This window comes from Hippocampus comes, unplaced genomic scaffold (genome assembly GCF_001891065.2).
Source record: "Hippocampus comes isolate QL1 unplaced genomic scaffold, H_comes_QL1_v1.1 scaffold315, whole genome shotgun sequence".
Classification (NCBI taxonomy): domain Eukaryota; kingdom Metazoa; phylum Chordata; class Actinopteri; order Syngnathiformes; family Syngnathidae; genus Hippocampus; species Hippocampus comes.
Window position 1 is genome coordinate 1,459,987 of NW_017805539.1, and position 15,511 is coordinate 1,475,497.

The 15,511-nt window shown below is 42.8% G+C and overlaps 2 protein-coding genes and 1 long non-coding RNA gene across 7 annotated transcripts; 2 read left to right on the top strand and 1 right to left on the bottom strand.

Moving 5' to 3' along the window:
* The first annotated feature begins 2,783 nt into the window (after window positions 1-2,783).
* ica1 (islet cell autoantigen 1) lies at window positions 2,784-9,856 on the top strand. 5 transcript variants are annotated; one of them, XM_019878687.1, is made up of 13 exons: window positions 3,271-3,952; window positions 4,805-4,842; window positions 4,928-5,090; window positions 5,587-5,659; window positions 6,143-6,266; window positions 6,338-6,536; window positions 7,298-7,423; window positions 7,493-7,576; window positions 7,663-7,745; window positions 7,828-7,874; window positions 8,686-8,916; window positions 8,991-9,065; window positions 9,498-9,856. In XM_019878687.1, the coding sequence occupies exons 2-13, from the start codon at window positions 4,826-4,828 to the stop codon at window positions 9,623-9,625; spliced, it is 1,350 nt and encodes a 449-aa protein (XP_019734246.1). In that variant the 5' UTR covers window positions 3,271-3,952; window positions 4,805-4,825; the 3' UTR covers window positions 9,626-9,856. The 5 variants fall into 5 exon arrangements, with proteins under 5 accessions (XP_019734244.1, XP_019734243.1, XP_019734242.1 ...); XM_019878685.1 differs by lacking the exon at window positions 3,271-3,952 and adding an exon at window positions 2,784-2,868 and having other exon boundaries at window positions 7,298-7,576; XM_019878684.1 differs by having other exon boundaries at window positions 3,268-3,948; window positions 7,298-7,576.
* A 989-nt stretch (window positions 9,857-10,845) lies between these two features.
* LOC109521063 (uncharacterized) lies at window positions 10,846-11,805 on the top strand. The gene is made up of 3 exons (XR_002169279.1): window positions 10,846-10,867; window positions 10,942-11,016; window positions 11,450-11,805. It is a non-coding gene; the product is annotated as an uncharacterized LOC109521063 (long non-coding RNA).
* Window positions 11,806-13,182: 1,377 nt separating this feature from the next.
* LOC109521062 (protein FAM117B-like) lies at window positions 13,183-14,635 on the bottom strand. Its single transcript, XM_019878693.1, has 3 exons — window positions 14,630-14,635; window positions 14,436-14,556; window positions 13,183-14,017 (listed from the first exon to the last, which is right to left on the bottom strand). Exons 2-3 carry the CDS (start codon window positions 14,492-14,494, stop codon window positions 13,753-13,755), a joined length of 324 nt encoding a protein of 107 aa, XP_019734252.1. The 5' UTR covers window positions 14,495-14,556; window positions 14,630-14,635; the 3' UTR covers window positions 13,183-13,752.
* Between the last annotated feature and the right edge of the window lie 876 nt (window positions 14,636-15,511).

Here is a 15,511-nt window from a genome sequence, read left to right on the forward strand (position 1 = left end):
CATGGGCTGAGAATGTTTGACTGCGCATCAGCAGCAAGAAGTCTGGCAGAAAAATCATTTTGGTTTTTAAGGACAAGAGTACATCCTTTTCAACGCTCCATCATCCTAACCGTTGTTGGCGTCGACATGTAAGCGAGGCCCTCACATCACCGGCTGCTCGCCAACAAGATTGCTGAACCGTGTGGAAGTTACTTTCAAATTTAACGGCCTCCACTTTCCTCCCGCATTCATCGCGACGCGTCGTCCATCTATCTCGGCCCGAGGCGGCGATAGTTCCCGCGAACCGTGAGAGGCCGCCGTATTTCAGCGCGTGGAGAATTCCCCGTGAAGGGTAAGGGATTACGGATTGTGGCCCTCTAAGCCGCCTGGGTGCCCAGCGAGGATGTCTCTGAGCGGCGTAATCTTCAAACGCAGCACAGAGTGATGAGTCGGCACCCAAGAGTTGCGCGGGATCTAAATGTGTTCCGCCGGGTTTACTGGCGATAGAAGGGAAAAAGGAGAGTGGATGGTGAGGGACGACATCTTGGTGGGCCAACGGATCGACTAAGCAACCTTATGGGCAAGACAACTGCTTCTGATCCTGTGATCTGTTTGCCAGGGATCGCATTGACATAAATGTCAGGCTTCCACGTGGTGGTGGAAGACAATCAACGGGGGGTTTGGGTCAGATAATGACAGTGGTTGGAAGTGACCAGGTACATTTTTTTTCGGAAATCTGTACTTGCGTGATTATTTTTCATGACTTTATACTTTTACGCCTTATGTTTGCCTTATGGCCAACCAGTGGGGCTCAGACAATTATCACACGGGGACCGCATCTTGTGCTAGAAAGGGTGACTGCAGTTCACGAAAAGGCTGCAGGTTGTTCTTGAAGTCGCTGTAATCTGTTCTAGTGGACCCAGCAAGTAGTGCTTATGTCCGTCGGAAACATGCCCCGTAGGAGCGGCAAATTACTTGACACACTCGGATCATAACAGAGTCATCTAGCATGACAGCATCGAAATGCGGCACCCGCAGAAGTAGGCTACACCCTACAAAAACACTTTTTTTTCTTGTTTTTTTAAACTTAAAAGCCTCCAGGTATTTGTATTTTTAGTACAAATGCCAAATTCATTTCTATCACAGTCCACAACCACAACGTGACCTGTCAACGAAATGACTTTGACACCCTGAGCATTAAGGGTCTTCAAGGTCTCCAGTAAATCAAAAAGAAGTGATGCTGGCTTTTTGGCTCTATAGCATGGATATAGGTGAAAGCCCTACAAGAAGAAGACTTTATTGATCCCACAGTGGGGAAATTCACTGAAAAAAAGCCCCAAAAAGAAGAACACAATGTCAGAACAAAACAGCAGTGACACACATACATCGGCTCCATATCGTTAACACAATTAAGCGACAGACAAAAAGTTTGCTGAGAGCCCTGATTATCTCCCCGTCTCATATAAGCCCAACGTCTGCCGATAGCATCGAGAGCGACCTCAAAACGGGGGTGAAGGACATCGGCCTTGGCGGAGATTCTTGAAGATTAAGTCCATCAAAAATGAGGCGAGGGGTTCAGGGTTCTTGTTTAAGACCGAGATGCAAAGTGGTTCGCTAATTTACGACACGCTAACGGAGGAGGGCAACCCAGAGGGGGCTTGCGGATCAAGGGGCTTCATGCACTTGCTCACATAATCAATTTGGAAAGCACACACACACACACACACACACACACACACACACACACACACACACACACACACACACACACACACACACGTATAATGCGGTGATGTGGTGTGCTGAGGTGTAAAATTGTGTGAACGCTCCAAACAGGTACATACATTTACGGTGTGACAAAAAAGTGCCCTCAGGTGACAACAAAACCTACATGCTATTAGATCAGCTGCACTATGGCGGGATAGAAGAAAGCTCCCGGCCGCCAAAAGGGAGGGTAAAGGGAGTTCCAGTGAGGGCAGATGGGGTGGAGGGCGATGACAAGCAATTGAGGGAGGAGCACTTGCTTTGTGTTCTAGCCCCACCCTTTGGAGCCGTGAGGAACTGCACCTTGGAGGATGACTGGCCAGATGTATTTCAAAGTGCGAAAATATACGCATAAATTGATGTCTTGAAATATGCGTGACCCCCACTCGCTAGTTGTGCAGGCCATCACAAGGCTGTTTGTTTGCTTTGACTTGTGAGCCCAAACTCTGCTGGCAATGACACAGCTCAAGTCAGCGAACAACGAGTAGCAGTTTGGCAGATCGTGGATCAATCTTTAAAAAAAGAAACTTCAAGCTGTTTATTGCCTCTCCCAGTTGAAGTTTAATGGCAAACTAAATATAAAATATTACACGTTTGTGTTTTTAAAACGACCATATAGCCTCAACTACTTTCATGCTAACACATAATGGAAAACACCATAGACATGTACGGCCTAACTAATTTACCTGTATGTGGCGGTGTCATTGAAATTGAGTTGGATTGAGCATGATGTAGCTCATGTTAGAATTCATTTTTGTGTTTACAGTAATGCTTTAGTGGCGGCAGACGTTTATTATTTTTTTTAACTTTAATAATGCTGTTGCTTTTATGCAAATAAATACTTGCAACTTCAACAGACGCACCTGCACCCTTCTATTTATTTTATCTGATGACGACATTCGTCAAACCAGTTTTCCGACAAAGACACACAATTGTCTTTTGATGATGATTATTCTTACAGTTTGCGCCAGGCAAACGCTGAGTTGGAGCGGCCAATCAGAAAAGACATAGGGGATTGAGGGCGTCACCTTGGGTGACGTCGACGGAGAAAAAAGAAAGGATGCGGTGTTGATGAAGATGAGGAGGAGGCAAATGATTGTGACAATTTAAAGAAAACGTGGGGAGGTGCGTGTAATAGTGTTGTATTTTGTGTATTTTATATTCATGTATTATGTGGGAAAAAATATGTGACTAGTAGTGTAGGCCTATGGTGTAAAGGATGCGCGAGGCTTCCGCGTGCTCAATGTTCCATTCATACGACAGTCACCACTTGGTTTTAGAGCAATTTATGGCTACAGTAACTTAAAGAGACATAATAAGAACAATTTATGCTTGTGGTGTGTTGTCATCTTCATGCAGAGGCGCGTGCACCATCAATTTGAAGTCGTGACGAGCGCGCTGCGGCAAGTATAATTATCAATGTGTATTGATCCGTCACCAATTTAATTTAATATAATAATACTCCTTATGGAGAATAAGGAGTATTAATACCGAAAGTAAGTAATACCGAAATTTAAACAGCTATGTTTGTAAATGTCATATTTATTTCGGTTGCATATGTAAAGCATTTTTTCGATGGTCCTCCTGGATGCCTAGGTGGCGCACGAGGAGTGACTAGTCAAACCGCAACGTGTAGCTTCTTCAGCGCTTGCTAATAAACCCTCACAAAAATAACATTGAATCTAAAATTCATTTCAATTAAACGTACATATCACGAATAGAAAACAATAACTGTCACTGAAATGTAATCAGATGTTTTAAATATTTATCGCCGCTTTGTGGCGCTTCAAAACACCTGGGGGCGATAGTGTGTCAATAAGTGATGATTGACTGCCGAAGAAGAAAGTTAATCTTACTTCCTTGCCGAGCTTCATTGCACTTTTAAATTCGAAACAACAAAATTCACTTTGGTCGGAATGTAGAGTCGAGGCAGGGTGATATTTTTATGCATTTTATTCATTGTTTCTCGTCTTAAATTAGCGTTCACATGCTGGCGAAAATCTGTTATTTTAAGTGTTGTTTAACGTTGTTTCAGTTCAGTCATCAACCGGTTAGCTGGAGTGATAATTTGTTTTTTCGTTTTAACAAAAGTTTTTGCATAATCTAGCATTGCGCGTCGATTTTGGATTCGAGTGGTTTCATGAGGGTTTACGACGAAATGCCACTGGACCACTGATGTGACCGGTGGGAGGACTGCAGTTCCAAGCAGGTGCAGTATTGTACAGGAGGGTGCGAAAAAATGAATATTGAGGGGAAGTCCGTGAATTTCAATCATTTGTTTCAATAGGTGAAACCTGTATATTGTATTTGTTCGCCACACACCAGCCTCTATTGTTTCAGTTTTGATGATTATGGCAGAAAGACACACATGCAAAAATACAATTTCACCACCTTGCTGTAAAATTTCCTTGTAGACAGCTGCGTTGACTGTGGATTGGGGCTCCTATTGCATTAATTACAGCATCAAGGTGGGATGTATGGAGATGATCAGTGTTTAACGCAGTTTAGTTGTTATTGTAACTCAGATTGTTTGATTTTGGCCTTATCATCATCTGGATTTCACCTTCCACTTGACAATACACCATCAATTTTCAGTTGGACTCAAATCAAGTGAGTTAGCTGGCCAATCAAGTCCTGTTTTATTTTGCGATTAATTCGGCTATTGTCAGGTTAGACTTTGTGGGGAGATGCCAAATCCTTATGGGAAATAAAATCACTGTCTCCAAAAAGCTTGTCGATAGTGTCGATAGTTTTACGAAGTGCTCTAAAATTTCCTTGTAGACAGCTGCGTTGACTGTGGACAAGATAAAATGCAGTGGACCCACACAAGCAAATGACATTGCTCCCCAAATCATTACTAACTCTGGAAACTTAACACTGGACTTAAAGTATCTTCACTTTTGTTCTTCTCCAGTTTTTCCTTTGTTAGCGATTGATGATAGGGTTGATGTTTAAAAGTAGGGTTTGAAGCCAGAGTCCAGGTTTCAACCCTGGGTTAATAATTTTAGATTTGTAGTCTTATTATGTGAAAGAATGACAAACCGATTCTATCTCCCCACAGGTTATCCTAAAAAAAAACAAAATGGAGGGCGTGAGTTTGTGAGTACATCTAACTGTCAGCCTAGCATGTAACATGGCCCTGTTAACTCATTCCTGACGTCATATGTGCGTTTTCTCCGAATAGTGACCCCATGGAACATGCACTCCTGGGCGAGGACTCTCGTTCGGTGGTGAGCCGCTTCCAGCAGCGCTACTGGAAAACCAAGCAGACGCTCATCAGGGTGAGCGGCAAGAAGGAGGATCAGCACGTGGTGGCCTCAGACGCCGACCTGGACGCCAAACTGGAGGTCGGCTGTTCCCGTGCTGGAGGACTCTGGCTTGCTTCCACTTTTCCAAAACATACATGTTAGCTTTATTTATGATTTAAAGTTTGCACTTGGTTGACGTAACAGTTGAGGGGAGTGAAGCGTAAAAATAATGCACCTCTTTAAATAAGCGTTATGGTTTCAAATTAGGCTCTTAAGCAAGGTTTCAAATTTGAGTTTGAAATTATGGAATCCAGTCTGAGTCAGGATTTCATAGTATGTTTTCTAACCAGGAATAGGGTTTCAAATTAAGGTTTGAAGGCCTTATTTTTATTTTTTATTTTTTTAAGGAAAGGTTTCAAATTACGATTTCAAAACTGGCTTATATTTGCAATTATTAGCGTTTCAAGCCTCTATTAGGGTTTTAAGCTGCGGTTAAGGTTTCAAAATTACGTTTTTTAAAAAGGCTTGCAATTAATTGTCTTATGGGATCTGAACGCTGACTTGTTTTCATCTTTGTGATTGTTTTGCTTGTCAGGTTTTTCACTCCATCCAGAGGACATGCATGGAGCTGCTGAAGGTGATCGAGCAGTATCAGAGGAGGATCTGCTGTACGTATCACCACATCATCACCGGGATAGCCGAAGGCGGATAAGGATTTAAAAAAAAAAAAAAAAAGTTATACATTGGACTATATCGTCTTTAAAAAGTGGTGTCTTGACATACAAGTTTAATTGGTCCCGTAAAACACAAATTAGTCATACAAATCATCATTCTTCATTGAAATGAATTTAAATACCATTAATCCGTACTCCCCCCAAAATCGTTCACAATGTGCCAAACTGCTGCTTTTTGAGTTGTGTATCTCAAGTCTTTTCTCTTAAGTCAAAGTAAAAAGTCACTCGTATCTCAAGGCACCACTGTGTAGTGATTAGGATGCAGGGACATGAATGAATGGTTCTTTGGAATCATTCAGTTCTGTCCCTTCTTCCTTAACACTAGAGAAAGATTTTCAGAGGTCCGCTCGATGGAAAAATCCCCATATAGTGAGCAGTGAGTGATTCCTCACACAGCCCCTCAACATTCCCCCACAGTTCTTTCCCAAGAGGAGAATGAGCTGGGTCGCTTCCTGCGCTCTCAGGGCTCTCAGGACAAAAGCCGGGCGGGAAAGATTATGCAGGCCACGGGCAAAGCGCTCTGTTTCTCCTCCCAGCAAAGGTCGGCCTGCCCGCCACCCCCGTTAATAATCGCCATCGCTATCCTAATGGTCACGGTAACGTCCCCTGCAGACCGGCGCTGAGGAAGCCCCTGTGCCGCCTGTACCAGGAGGTGGAGACGTTCCGCTTCCGGGCCATCTCGGACACGTGGCTGACGGTCAAGCGCATGGAGCAGAGTCGCACCGAGTACAGAGGAGCCCTGCTGTGGATGAAGGACGTCTCCGCCGAACTGGACCCGGACACACGCAAGCAGATGGACAAGTTTCGTAAGGTTAGGGGATGACGCCGAGGAGGAGCTTGATACTGGGCACAACATTTGGGGCTTGAAGTCAGGGTTAGAGTTTCAAGTAGGGCTTGGCTATTAACGCATTCAGTACCAGCCAATTCTAGAGCAAGTCTGAAAAGACGTTTAAAAACAGCTTTGGGAGTGAATGAGTTCATAGAAATATAATCAGGAGTTCGATTTGGGCTTTTCCCGATCATAAAAACGATATCAGTTTTCCTCAGCGTGCTTTAAGATGTGTGAAATTAGGGCCTCAAACAAGTATTAGGGTCTCAAAATAGGGTTTCAAGTTTGGATTTCATGCCTAGGTGAGGTTTGAAATCAAACAAGGGTTCAATTTTTTTAAAGTCAGGTTTCAAACCATGGTTAGGGTTTCAAATTAAGGTTTCAAGTCTGGTTAATGGTCTGAAACAAGTGTAAGGGTTTCAGCCAAGTGATGTAGTAGGGTTTCAAATCAGAGTTATTGTTTGAAATTATGGTTTCAATCTTGGGTTAGGTTTTCAACTGTGGTTAGGGCATCAAATTAGTGTTTGAAGTCAGGGTTTGTGTCTTAAATTATACTCTTAAGACCCAAAAATGTCAACGCAATGTTTCAAGCCAGGGTTATTGTTTCTGATTAGGGTTTCAAGTTGAATGGGATTTGAGGAAAATGTCCACTAGAGGGCAGCCTTTCCCAACAGGAGACTTGTGACGCCAGCTACAGAAGGCATTTCATGTGTCATCACCTTGAGTGCTCGTGTGCGTGTCAGGTTCAGGCAGAGGTCCGCTGCACCAAGCGCAGCTTTGACCAGCTGAAGATGGACGTGTGCCAGAAGGTGGACCTGCTGGGAGCCAGTCGCTGCAACCTGCTGTCCCACGTGCTGGCCACCTACCAGGTAAGACTTGGCCGCGGCCTCCCAGTGGGAGGCCTCCACGCTTTCTCATGTGCCCCCCACCCCCCCCAGACCACTCTACTGCATTTCTGGGAGAAGACGTCTCACACCATGGCTGCCATTCACGAGAACTTCAAGGGCTGCCTGCGCCACGAGGTCTGGCCCGCGTTGCGCCAATCGCACCATTTCGCATTTCACATCCAAATTTCAAACGCGACCTTCCTCGTGACGAATGATGGCAGGGGCCATCAAGGGAGAAGAAGAAGAGGAGGAGGAAGAAAAGTCAAGCAGAGAAAAAAGATGACGACAAGGCCACACCGGATGAGTACGTTCCGATAAAATAAGAACATGACTCGATTTCTTTGAAATGTTTTCATTCAAACTTTTGGTGTGTGTTTGTTTTGTAGACTGGTATCGCTGGCGAATGGCATCAGTAGCGGTACAACAAGAGAAGGTAAAAATGTACTCAATTGTAGAAAAATGGAAAATGTGAAAAAGGTTCCAATCAACTCGGTAACAGGATTGTAAACATCAGAGCGTATGTGATCGTGGCGTTCAGTCAGGTCGAGCTACTACTCCTTTCATTACTATCACAGTAAAACAGCCGTACTTTATCCTAATGTACTGTTATGTCATCACACATGTTTGGCCACGGTTATTTGCTGGCAAAAAATGTTGTGTTTTTTGTTTTTGCCAATTTTTATAGATTTTTTTTTTTTTTAAACATTAGACCATAACACACAGATGACATTCAAATATTCATTCCCCAAAAAGACTTGACAAATCGACTGTAGCAAAGTTCAACAAACACTAAAAGGACAAAGTATTGTCTAAAATAGTCCAATGTTATGCCTGTAAGTCAGATCTTTATGTTGTAAGGATGAAGGGATCAAAAGTTTTATTCATTACATTTCTTTAAAAATTCAGCGGACAATTCGACAGTTATCGGAGTGTTATTCTGCCAAATATCGGAATCTCCATCAGCCGAAAAAAAAGAAAACATTCGGTCAGGCCCTATTTCTGAGGACTACTACTACTACGACTGTACTACTCTCTTCCTCTTTCTTCTCTTAATGACTCTGCATGTTTTCCATTAGACCTCATCCAGAATGTCGTGGCACGACTCTAAATTGGGGCTTGATTTTTGTAGTGTCCAAACCAATGAACAGACGCACCTTAAAAAAAAAACGCAAAAATAGCCATCTCCACATCATCAGGTCGAGTGTGCCGCTATTGGTACCAACCTCCTTCTTTGGATGTTAAAGGAGAACCGTGTGAATCATCGTCGTCGGAGCTTCCGGAGGAGGACAAGGACAGTTCGGCCCTGCTGGAGGAGATCCTGGCAGGCTTGTCGCTTCACGAGCCCGCCCCCTTGTGCCGACAGTGGAGTCCGGTGTTCGGCGATGCCCCGGGAGATGGGAACGCCGCAGCGGCAGACCCCCGCTCGCTATTTCTACCTTCTCAGCTTCTGGACCACAACTTGAAGACGCTGCTGGGTAAGCACAAGCGAGTCGGCAAAGAATTTGTTCACTGGAAGGGGATAAATGTCCCAATTGTTTGCCTTTTTCAGAAGATGGAGCCGGGAGCACTTTGCAGCCTGTCGCCGCGGCAACAGAGCAACCCCAAGGAGCCGTTGGACTGAAAGGTAACATGAAGACTTGGGGCCTCATTCAATGACGGGTTTGTGCCCCCCCCTCCCCCTCCATTGGTTCATGCTGTTTTTAACAGCTTTTCCACCTCAAAAAAAAATATGGTTCATGGCTTAATAGCCCAATACGGAATGTAATCTGCCATAACTGGGCTAACAAAACAAGCATCGATATTGTCGTAGCGTCGATAGTGTCGTAGTTTCTCATGAATTCACGACCTTTTTCCTTGAGAGGGAAAAAAAATCCCACTTTTCATCCCAAAAACTACTTATCGGGGGGGAAAAATCGACTCAAAATTCAACCTTTCTCTCTGACAATTCAACTTTTTGTTTTGTAATATCGCTACATTAATCTATAACAAATGAATTTGAATTTGCACTCTCCATGCCCCCTGTCCCCACCTCCCTTGCCTCCCCCACCCTCTGTAGCAGCGAGCTGTTCCGGTCCGTCCAAGGACACGTTGGCGTGGTTCAACCTGTTTGCAGACTTGGACCCCCTGGCCAACCCGGATGCGGTCGGCAATAGCCACACCGAGCAACAACTTTACAATGCTTAGTTAGCTACAGTAGCTAGCCATCCACACGAGCCTGCGAGCTTCCAACCAAGCAAACATTCAAGGGATTTCATCTGCACTTCCTGTTAATGGTGAAAAATGCAAACAGAATGTGACCAAAATGAGCTTCAGACCAGATCTTAACGCGCACATTATTTTAGCTAAGCCAAAGACGACGACGGACTCAAATATAAACTCTGGCGTGTCGGAAATAAAACATATCATGACAATACATCGTTGCCTCAGTTGATCTTCCAAGAAAAAAACTGAAAATGTTTCATCGCCCTCGTGAAAGCATTTAACTTTTCTCTTTGAAAAAAAGAATGTTCTCAAATCTATATTTCCTTTGAGAATGTGGAGCTTCCGTTGAAAGAAAAAAAACTCAGAAAAACATCCATCCACTTTCAACGGCGCTTATCTTGAATAGGGTCGCGGGGAGTTGCCGGAGCCGTTCCCAGCTGACTTTGAGCGGAAGGCAGACTACACCCTGAACTGGTTGCCAGTCACAGGCCACATATAGTGACAAACCTTAATGAGACTTGATCACACGCCGCCCGCACACAAGTCCGGCGTGTGTACCACTACACTATCAGCGACAACTTCGAAAAACAACTTTCTAAAATACAATTATATTCTAAGATAAATTTGAAAACAAAAAAAATGTGTATACATGTAATGTGTTTGACAAATGTAACTTTTCCCATTTACACCTTTGAAGTGTTGCTGGAGAGTTTTTATTTTGTAATCTGAAAAAACAAAAATCACAGGTGTGCTCGCGCACACACAAACATACACAGGTACCATCAGTCCTCATCCGATTTTGTCGCACTCTGCTTTGGTCCGTTTAACACATTTGTCATTTTAAGGGGTCAGAGCTGGCATCAGTTGGTACCCATGATGAAGCACGGCCCCTGTGGAATGCGTCAACAGGTTTAACGTGTGCCCATTGGCCAAAGGAGAAGATTCAGAGTCGCTAAAAAAAAAAAAAAAAAAAAAAAAAAAAAAACGGCAAGGAGGCAAAAACTTTTTGGTCTCTCGCATTGGAAAAAAGGTAACAATGTCCTAAAAAGACTACAAGCGAGATTACTCATGTCTCATCATGTAGAACTACAAGAGCAGCAGTGTTGTTGTCTACAAAGAAGCTTGATTGGCCATCACAAAGCTTTGTCTGAAATGTTTGTTGCCATGGAAACCAACAGTCCAAACTCAAGTTCCATGAGCAGCAAAACTTGAAGACGCTGCTGGGTAAGCACAAGCGAGTCGGCAAAGAATTTGTTCACTGGAAGGGGATAAATGTCCCAATTGTTTGCCTTTTTCAGAAGATGGAGCCGGGAGCACTTTGCAGCCTGTCGCCGCGGCAACAGAGCAACCCCAAGGAGCCGTTGGACTGAAAGGTAACATGAAGACTTGGGGCCTCATTCAATGACGGGTTTGTGCCCCCCCTCCCCCTCCATTGGTTCATGCTGTTTTTAACAGCTTTTCCACCTCAAAAAAAATATGGTTCATGGCTTAATAGCCCAATACGGAATGTAATCTGCCATAACTGGGCTAACAAAACAAGCATCGATATTGTCGTAGCGTCGATAGTGTCGTAGTTTCTCATGAATTCACGACCTTTTTCCTTGAGAGGGAAAAAAAATCCCACTTTTCATCCCAAAAACTACTTATCGGGGGGGAAAAATCGACTCAAAATTCAACCTTTCTCTCTGACAATTCAACTTTTTGTTTTGTAATATCGCTACATTAATCTATAACAAATGAATTTGAATTTGCACTCTCCATGCCCCCTGTCCCCACCTCCCTTGCCTCCCCCACCCTCTGTAGCAGCGAGCTGTTCCGGTCCGTCCAAGGACACGTTGGCGTGGTTCAACCTGTTTGCAGACTTGGACCCCCTGGCCAACCCGGATGCGGTCGGCAATAGCCACACCGAGCAACAACTTTACAATGCTTAGTTAGCTACAGTAGCTAGCCATCCACACGAGCCTGCGAGCTTCCAACCAAGCAAACATTCAAGGGATTTCATCTGCACTTCCTGTTAATGGTGAAAAATGCAAACAGAATGTGACCAAAATGAGCTTCAGACCAGATCTTAACGCGCACATTATTTTAGCTAAGCCAAAGACGACGACGGACTCAAATATAAACTCTGGCGTGTCGGAAATAAAACATATCATGACAATACATCGTTGCCTCAGTTGATCTTCCAAGAAAAAAACTGAAAATGTTTCATCGCCCTCGTGAAAGCATTTAACTTTTCTCTTTGAAAAAAAGAATGTTCTCAAATCTATATTTCCTTTGAGAATGTGGAGCTTCCGTTGAAAGAAAAAAAACTCAGAAAAACATCCATCCACTTTCAACGGCGCTTATCTTGAATAGGGTCGCGGGGAGTTGCCGGAGCCGTTCCCAGCTGACTTTGAGCGGAAGGCAGACTACACCCTGAACTGGTTGCCAGTCACAGGCCACATATAGTGACAAACCTTAATGAGACTTGATCACACGCCGCCCGCACACAAGTCCGGCGTGTGTACCACTACACTATCAGCGACAACTTCGAAAAACAACTTTCTAAAATACAATTATATTCTAAGATAAATTTGAAAACAAAAAAAATGTGTATACATGTAATGTGTTTGACAAATGTAACTTTTCCCATTTACACCTTTGAAGTGTTGCTGGAGAGTTTTTATTTTGTAATCTGAAAAAACAAAAATCACAGGTGTGCTCGCGCACACACAAACATACACAGGTACCATCAGTCCTCATCCGATTTTGTCGCACTCTGCTTTGGTCCGTTTAACACATTTGTCATTTTAAGGGGTCAGAGCTGGCATCAGTTGGTACCCATGATGAAGCACGGCCCCTGTGGAATGCGTCAACAGGTTTAACGTGTGCCCATTGGCCAAAGGAGAAGATTCAGAGTCGCTACAAAAAAAAAAAAAAAACGGCAAGGAGGCAAAAACTTTTTGGTCTCTCGCATTGGAAAAAAGGTAACAATGTCCTAAAAAGACTACAAGCGAGATTACTCATGTCTCATCATGTAGAACTACAAGAGCAGCAGTGTTGTTGTCTACAAAGAAGCTTGATTGGCCATCACAAAGCTTTGTCTGAAATGTTTGTTGCCATGGAAACCAACAGTCCAAACTCAAGTTCCATGAGCAGCAAATAAAAAAAAAACAGCAAGTAGAAGAAGCCTCACAAGGGACATGTCCACACAAACAGTTTCATACATTTTTTACACCTTTTGTCTTGATTGGCTCAGGTGCTCCTTTACAGAATAACTGTAATCTTTCCAGAAATGTCTTATGTTTTTTTTTAAAAAAAAAATATTGAAATTAGAATACCGGAAGTTTTTTTTTTTTAAACAAAAAAAAAGCTACGAGAAACACGATTTTTTTCAACATTCCGACCACTGAAGAATCAAACAATTGACAAGAAGTCTTTTTTTTTTTTTTCAAGAAAAACAGTCTTAAGCGATTGTTTTGGGGAGAACATTTGTAAATTTTGGAAATTAGAATTGTGTGCGGAAACATACAATTGTACATGGATAGTCACATTTATAAAAAAAAAAATGACAATAAACTCTTGTTTATTGTGGGGGTTAGGTTACAGACAGATGGAAGCAGTGACTTTTGAAAAATTATTCTATGTATTTCAAACCTTCACAATGCCAATGTGATACGTGAGGTGCAGATATTTTTGTCCACTTGGGGTCGCCATCCTCATGTTGTACAGTGCCGTATTTGTGACTGAATGCAAAGTTGGACTTGGCCTGGGCCTGAACAAATTGGAGCATCGAGTTGGCTGGCAGCTAACTGGCTAACCGCTAGCCTCTCTGCTTGTCGAGAAACAGCGTCAGTTGACGAACAATAACAACTGCTTGTGTTTACTTGCCGTTTTGTTCAATAACGTGATTGAAAGTGCATCGGTGTTAGCCTAAATTAAATAAGCTAATAATTACTTTACCGTAGCCGCGCAGTTAAGCTTTTAGTTCGCACTAGCTTTATTGGCGCGGGTGGGGGGAGGTGTTAAAAATATATTAGTGATTGTGTGGACATGAGCTTGATTTGGAATTAATGGAGTGCAAAGCTTTTTTTGTTGTTGTTGTTGCGTTTATAATGTGGCAGCGTCTTTTATATTCCTGACGACAAACCGCCGACGGCCGCCTCAGCTTCCTGCCTATCGGGCGAGTTGGGCGTGTCCTGAGACTGGGTGTCATTGCTGTGGAGACTGGCGGCACTGGCGCCGGCGTCGGCATCGGCGCCGGAGCAGGACATGGGCGAGAAGAGGGACGAGCAGAGCAGCTTGACCGGGCAAAAAGCTGAACCTCGAGGAATGAAGTTCACCTTGTTTTTGTCGGGACAGGAGAAGAGCGGGAAGCCTTTTGATTGGCCACACCTTGGAAAAACAAAAAGCGTTGATTAAAATCCATCCGGCAGTTTTTGTTTCTTTTTTTGGTTGCTAACACGTTACATGAAAAAGAATTTACACTGGAAATTGTAGCACATAAGCAAATCTTTATTCAAGACTGTTTTGGAGTGTTTTTACATTGATTGATTTTTTTTTTAGTTGTCAACAATAATCAAATAAACATTTTTTTAATGAAGAAGAGATATGATCCAGTCTATGTTGAGAAAAGCACTGAATAAATTGGATTTATTATTATGGACAAGATTAAGATGAATTTCTCTAGGACAGTGTCAAACAAATCGGGCAGAATTTTTTTTGCTCGTGCTACCTCGCAATGCATTGAAGTGAATTCAAGATAGAGAGCACGGAAGTGTACTCTGATACAAGCTAATTAATGTCAACTTACAGCATCTCATCAAAGACTTTGACCCTCTCGCAGCCTTCCGGTGGCTCTCGTTTGAACATGTAGCTGTTGTTGGGTTTGGGAGATGTGGCAAACTTGGGAAGGGGCGAGCCGCATGCGCCTTCTACAAACAAACAAATACGATTAAAACTAGAAAAAACAAAACAATACGCTAGAGTAGAGCAGAGGAGTTAAACCTTTGTCCACGTGACGGCCCTCCTGCGTCTGTGGCCTGTTGTACAGGCGAGAGACAGCACTTGGGTAAAATGGGGGTTTAAAAAAAAAAAAAGTCATAATTTTACAAGAATGAAGAAAAATTAAATAGTATTAAGATTTTTTTTCATGATTTTCAAGAAAAACAAAGAATTTAACTTAAGACATCAAAAATTATCAGATTAAAGTTGTTTTTTTTTAAATCATAAAATCTCTATAAAATTGTTGGCAAATTACAAGTACAGTCAAACCTCGGTTTTCGAAAGTCTCGGTTCTCGTCCAATTCGGTTTTCGACCAAAAATTTCGAGTTTTTTATGCCTCAGATGACGAACAACTTTCGGTTCTCGAACAAACTGAGCGCACTTGAATGCACCATTTGACTCCTCTCGCCTTCCTTACACGAGGACGTGACGCTTCCTCGTGTTGCTTTCCATTGTGAGTAGACGTGTTCGGTAAACATTTTTATTTTAAAAAGAGCATGGTTTCGGTTTTCGAAGAATTTCGGCTTTCGAACAGCCTTCTGGAACGGATTATGGACGAAAACCGAGGTTTGACTGTACTCTTTTTTTTTAAATCTATATATTCAGATTTTTTCAGGGAACCCTCCCCCAGAATAAAAGCAATATTTTTCCAGAGAATCATTTTTCTTAAAAAGAAAAAAAAAAAATTGTTTTAAGATAGTCATGTTTGCCAAGAAAAAGGTTGCAATCTAAGGAGAATAAAGATCAATCCTACAAGAATAAAGTCATTTTTTTCAAGAAGGAAATATAATCTTACAAGACTAAAGTCATATTTTTGAGTAACAGTTATGTCTATTTTTGGGGGAAAGTCAGATTATTCACAATATAGTCAGAATCTCTGGATG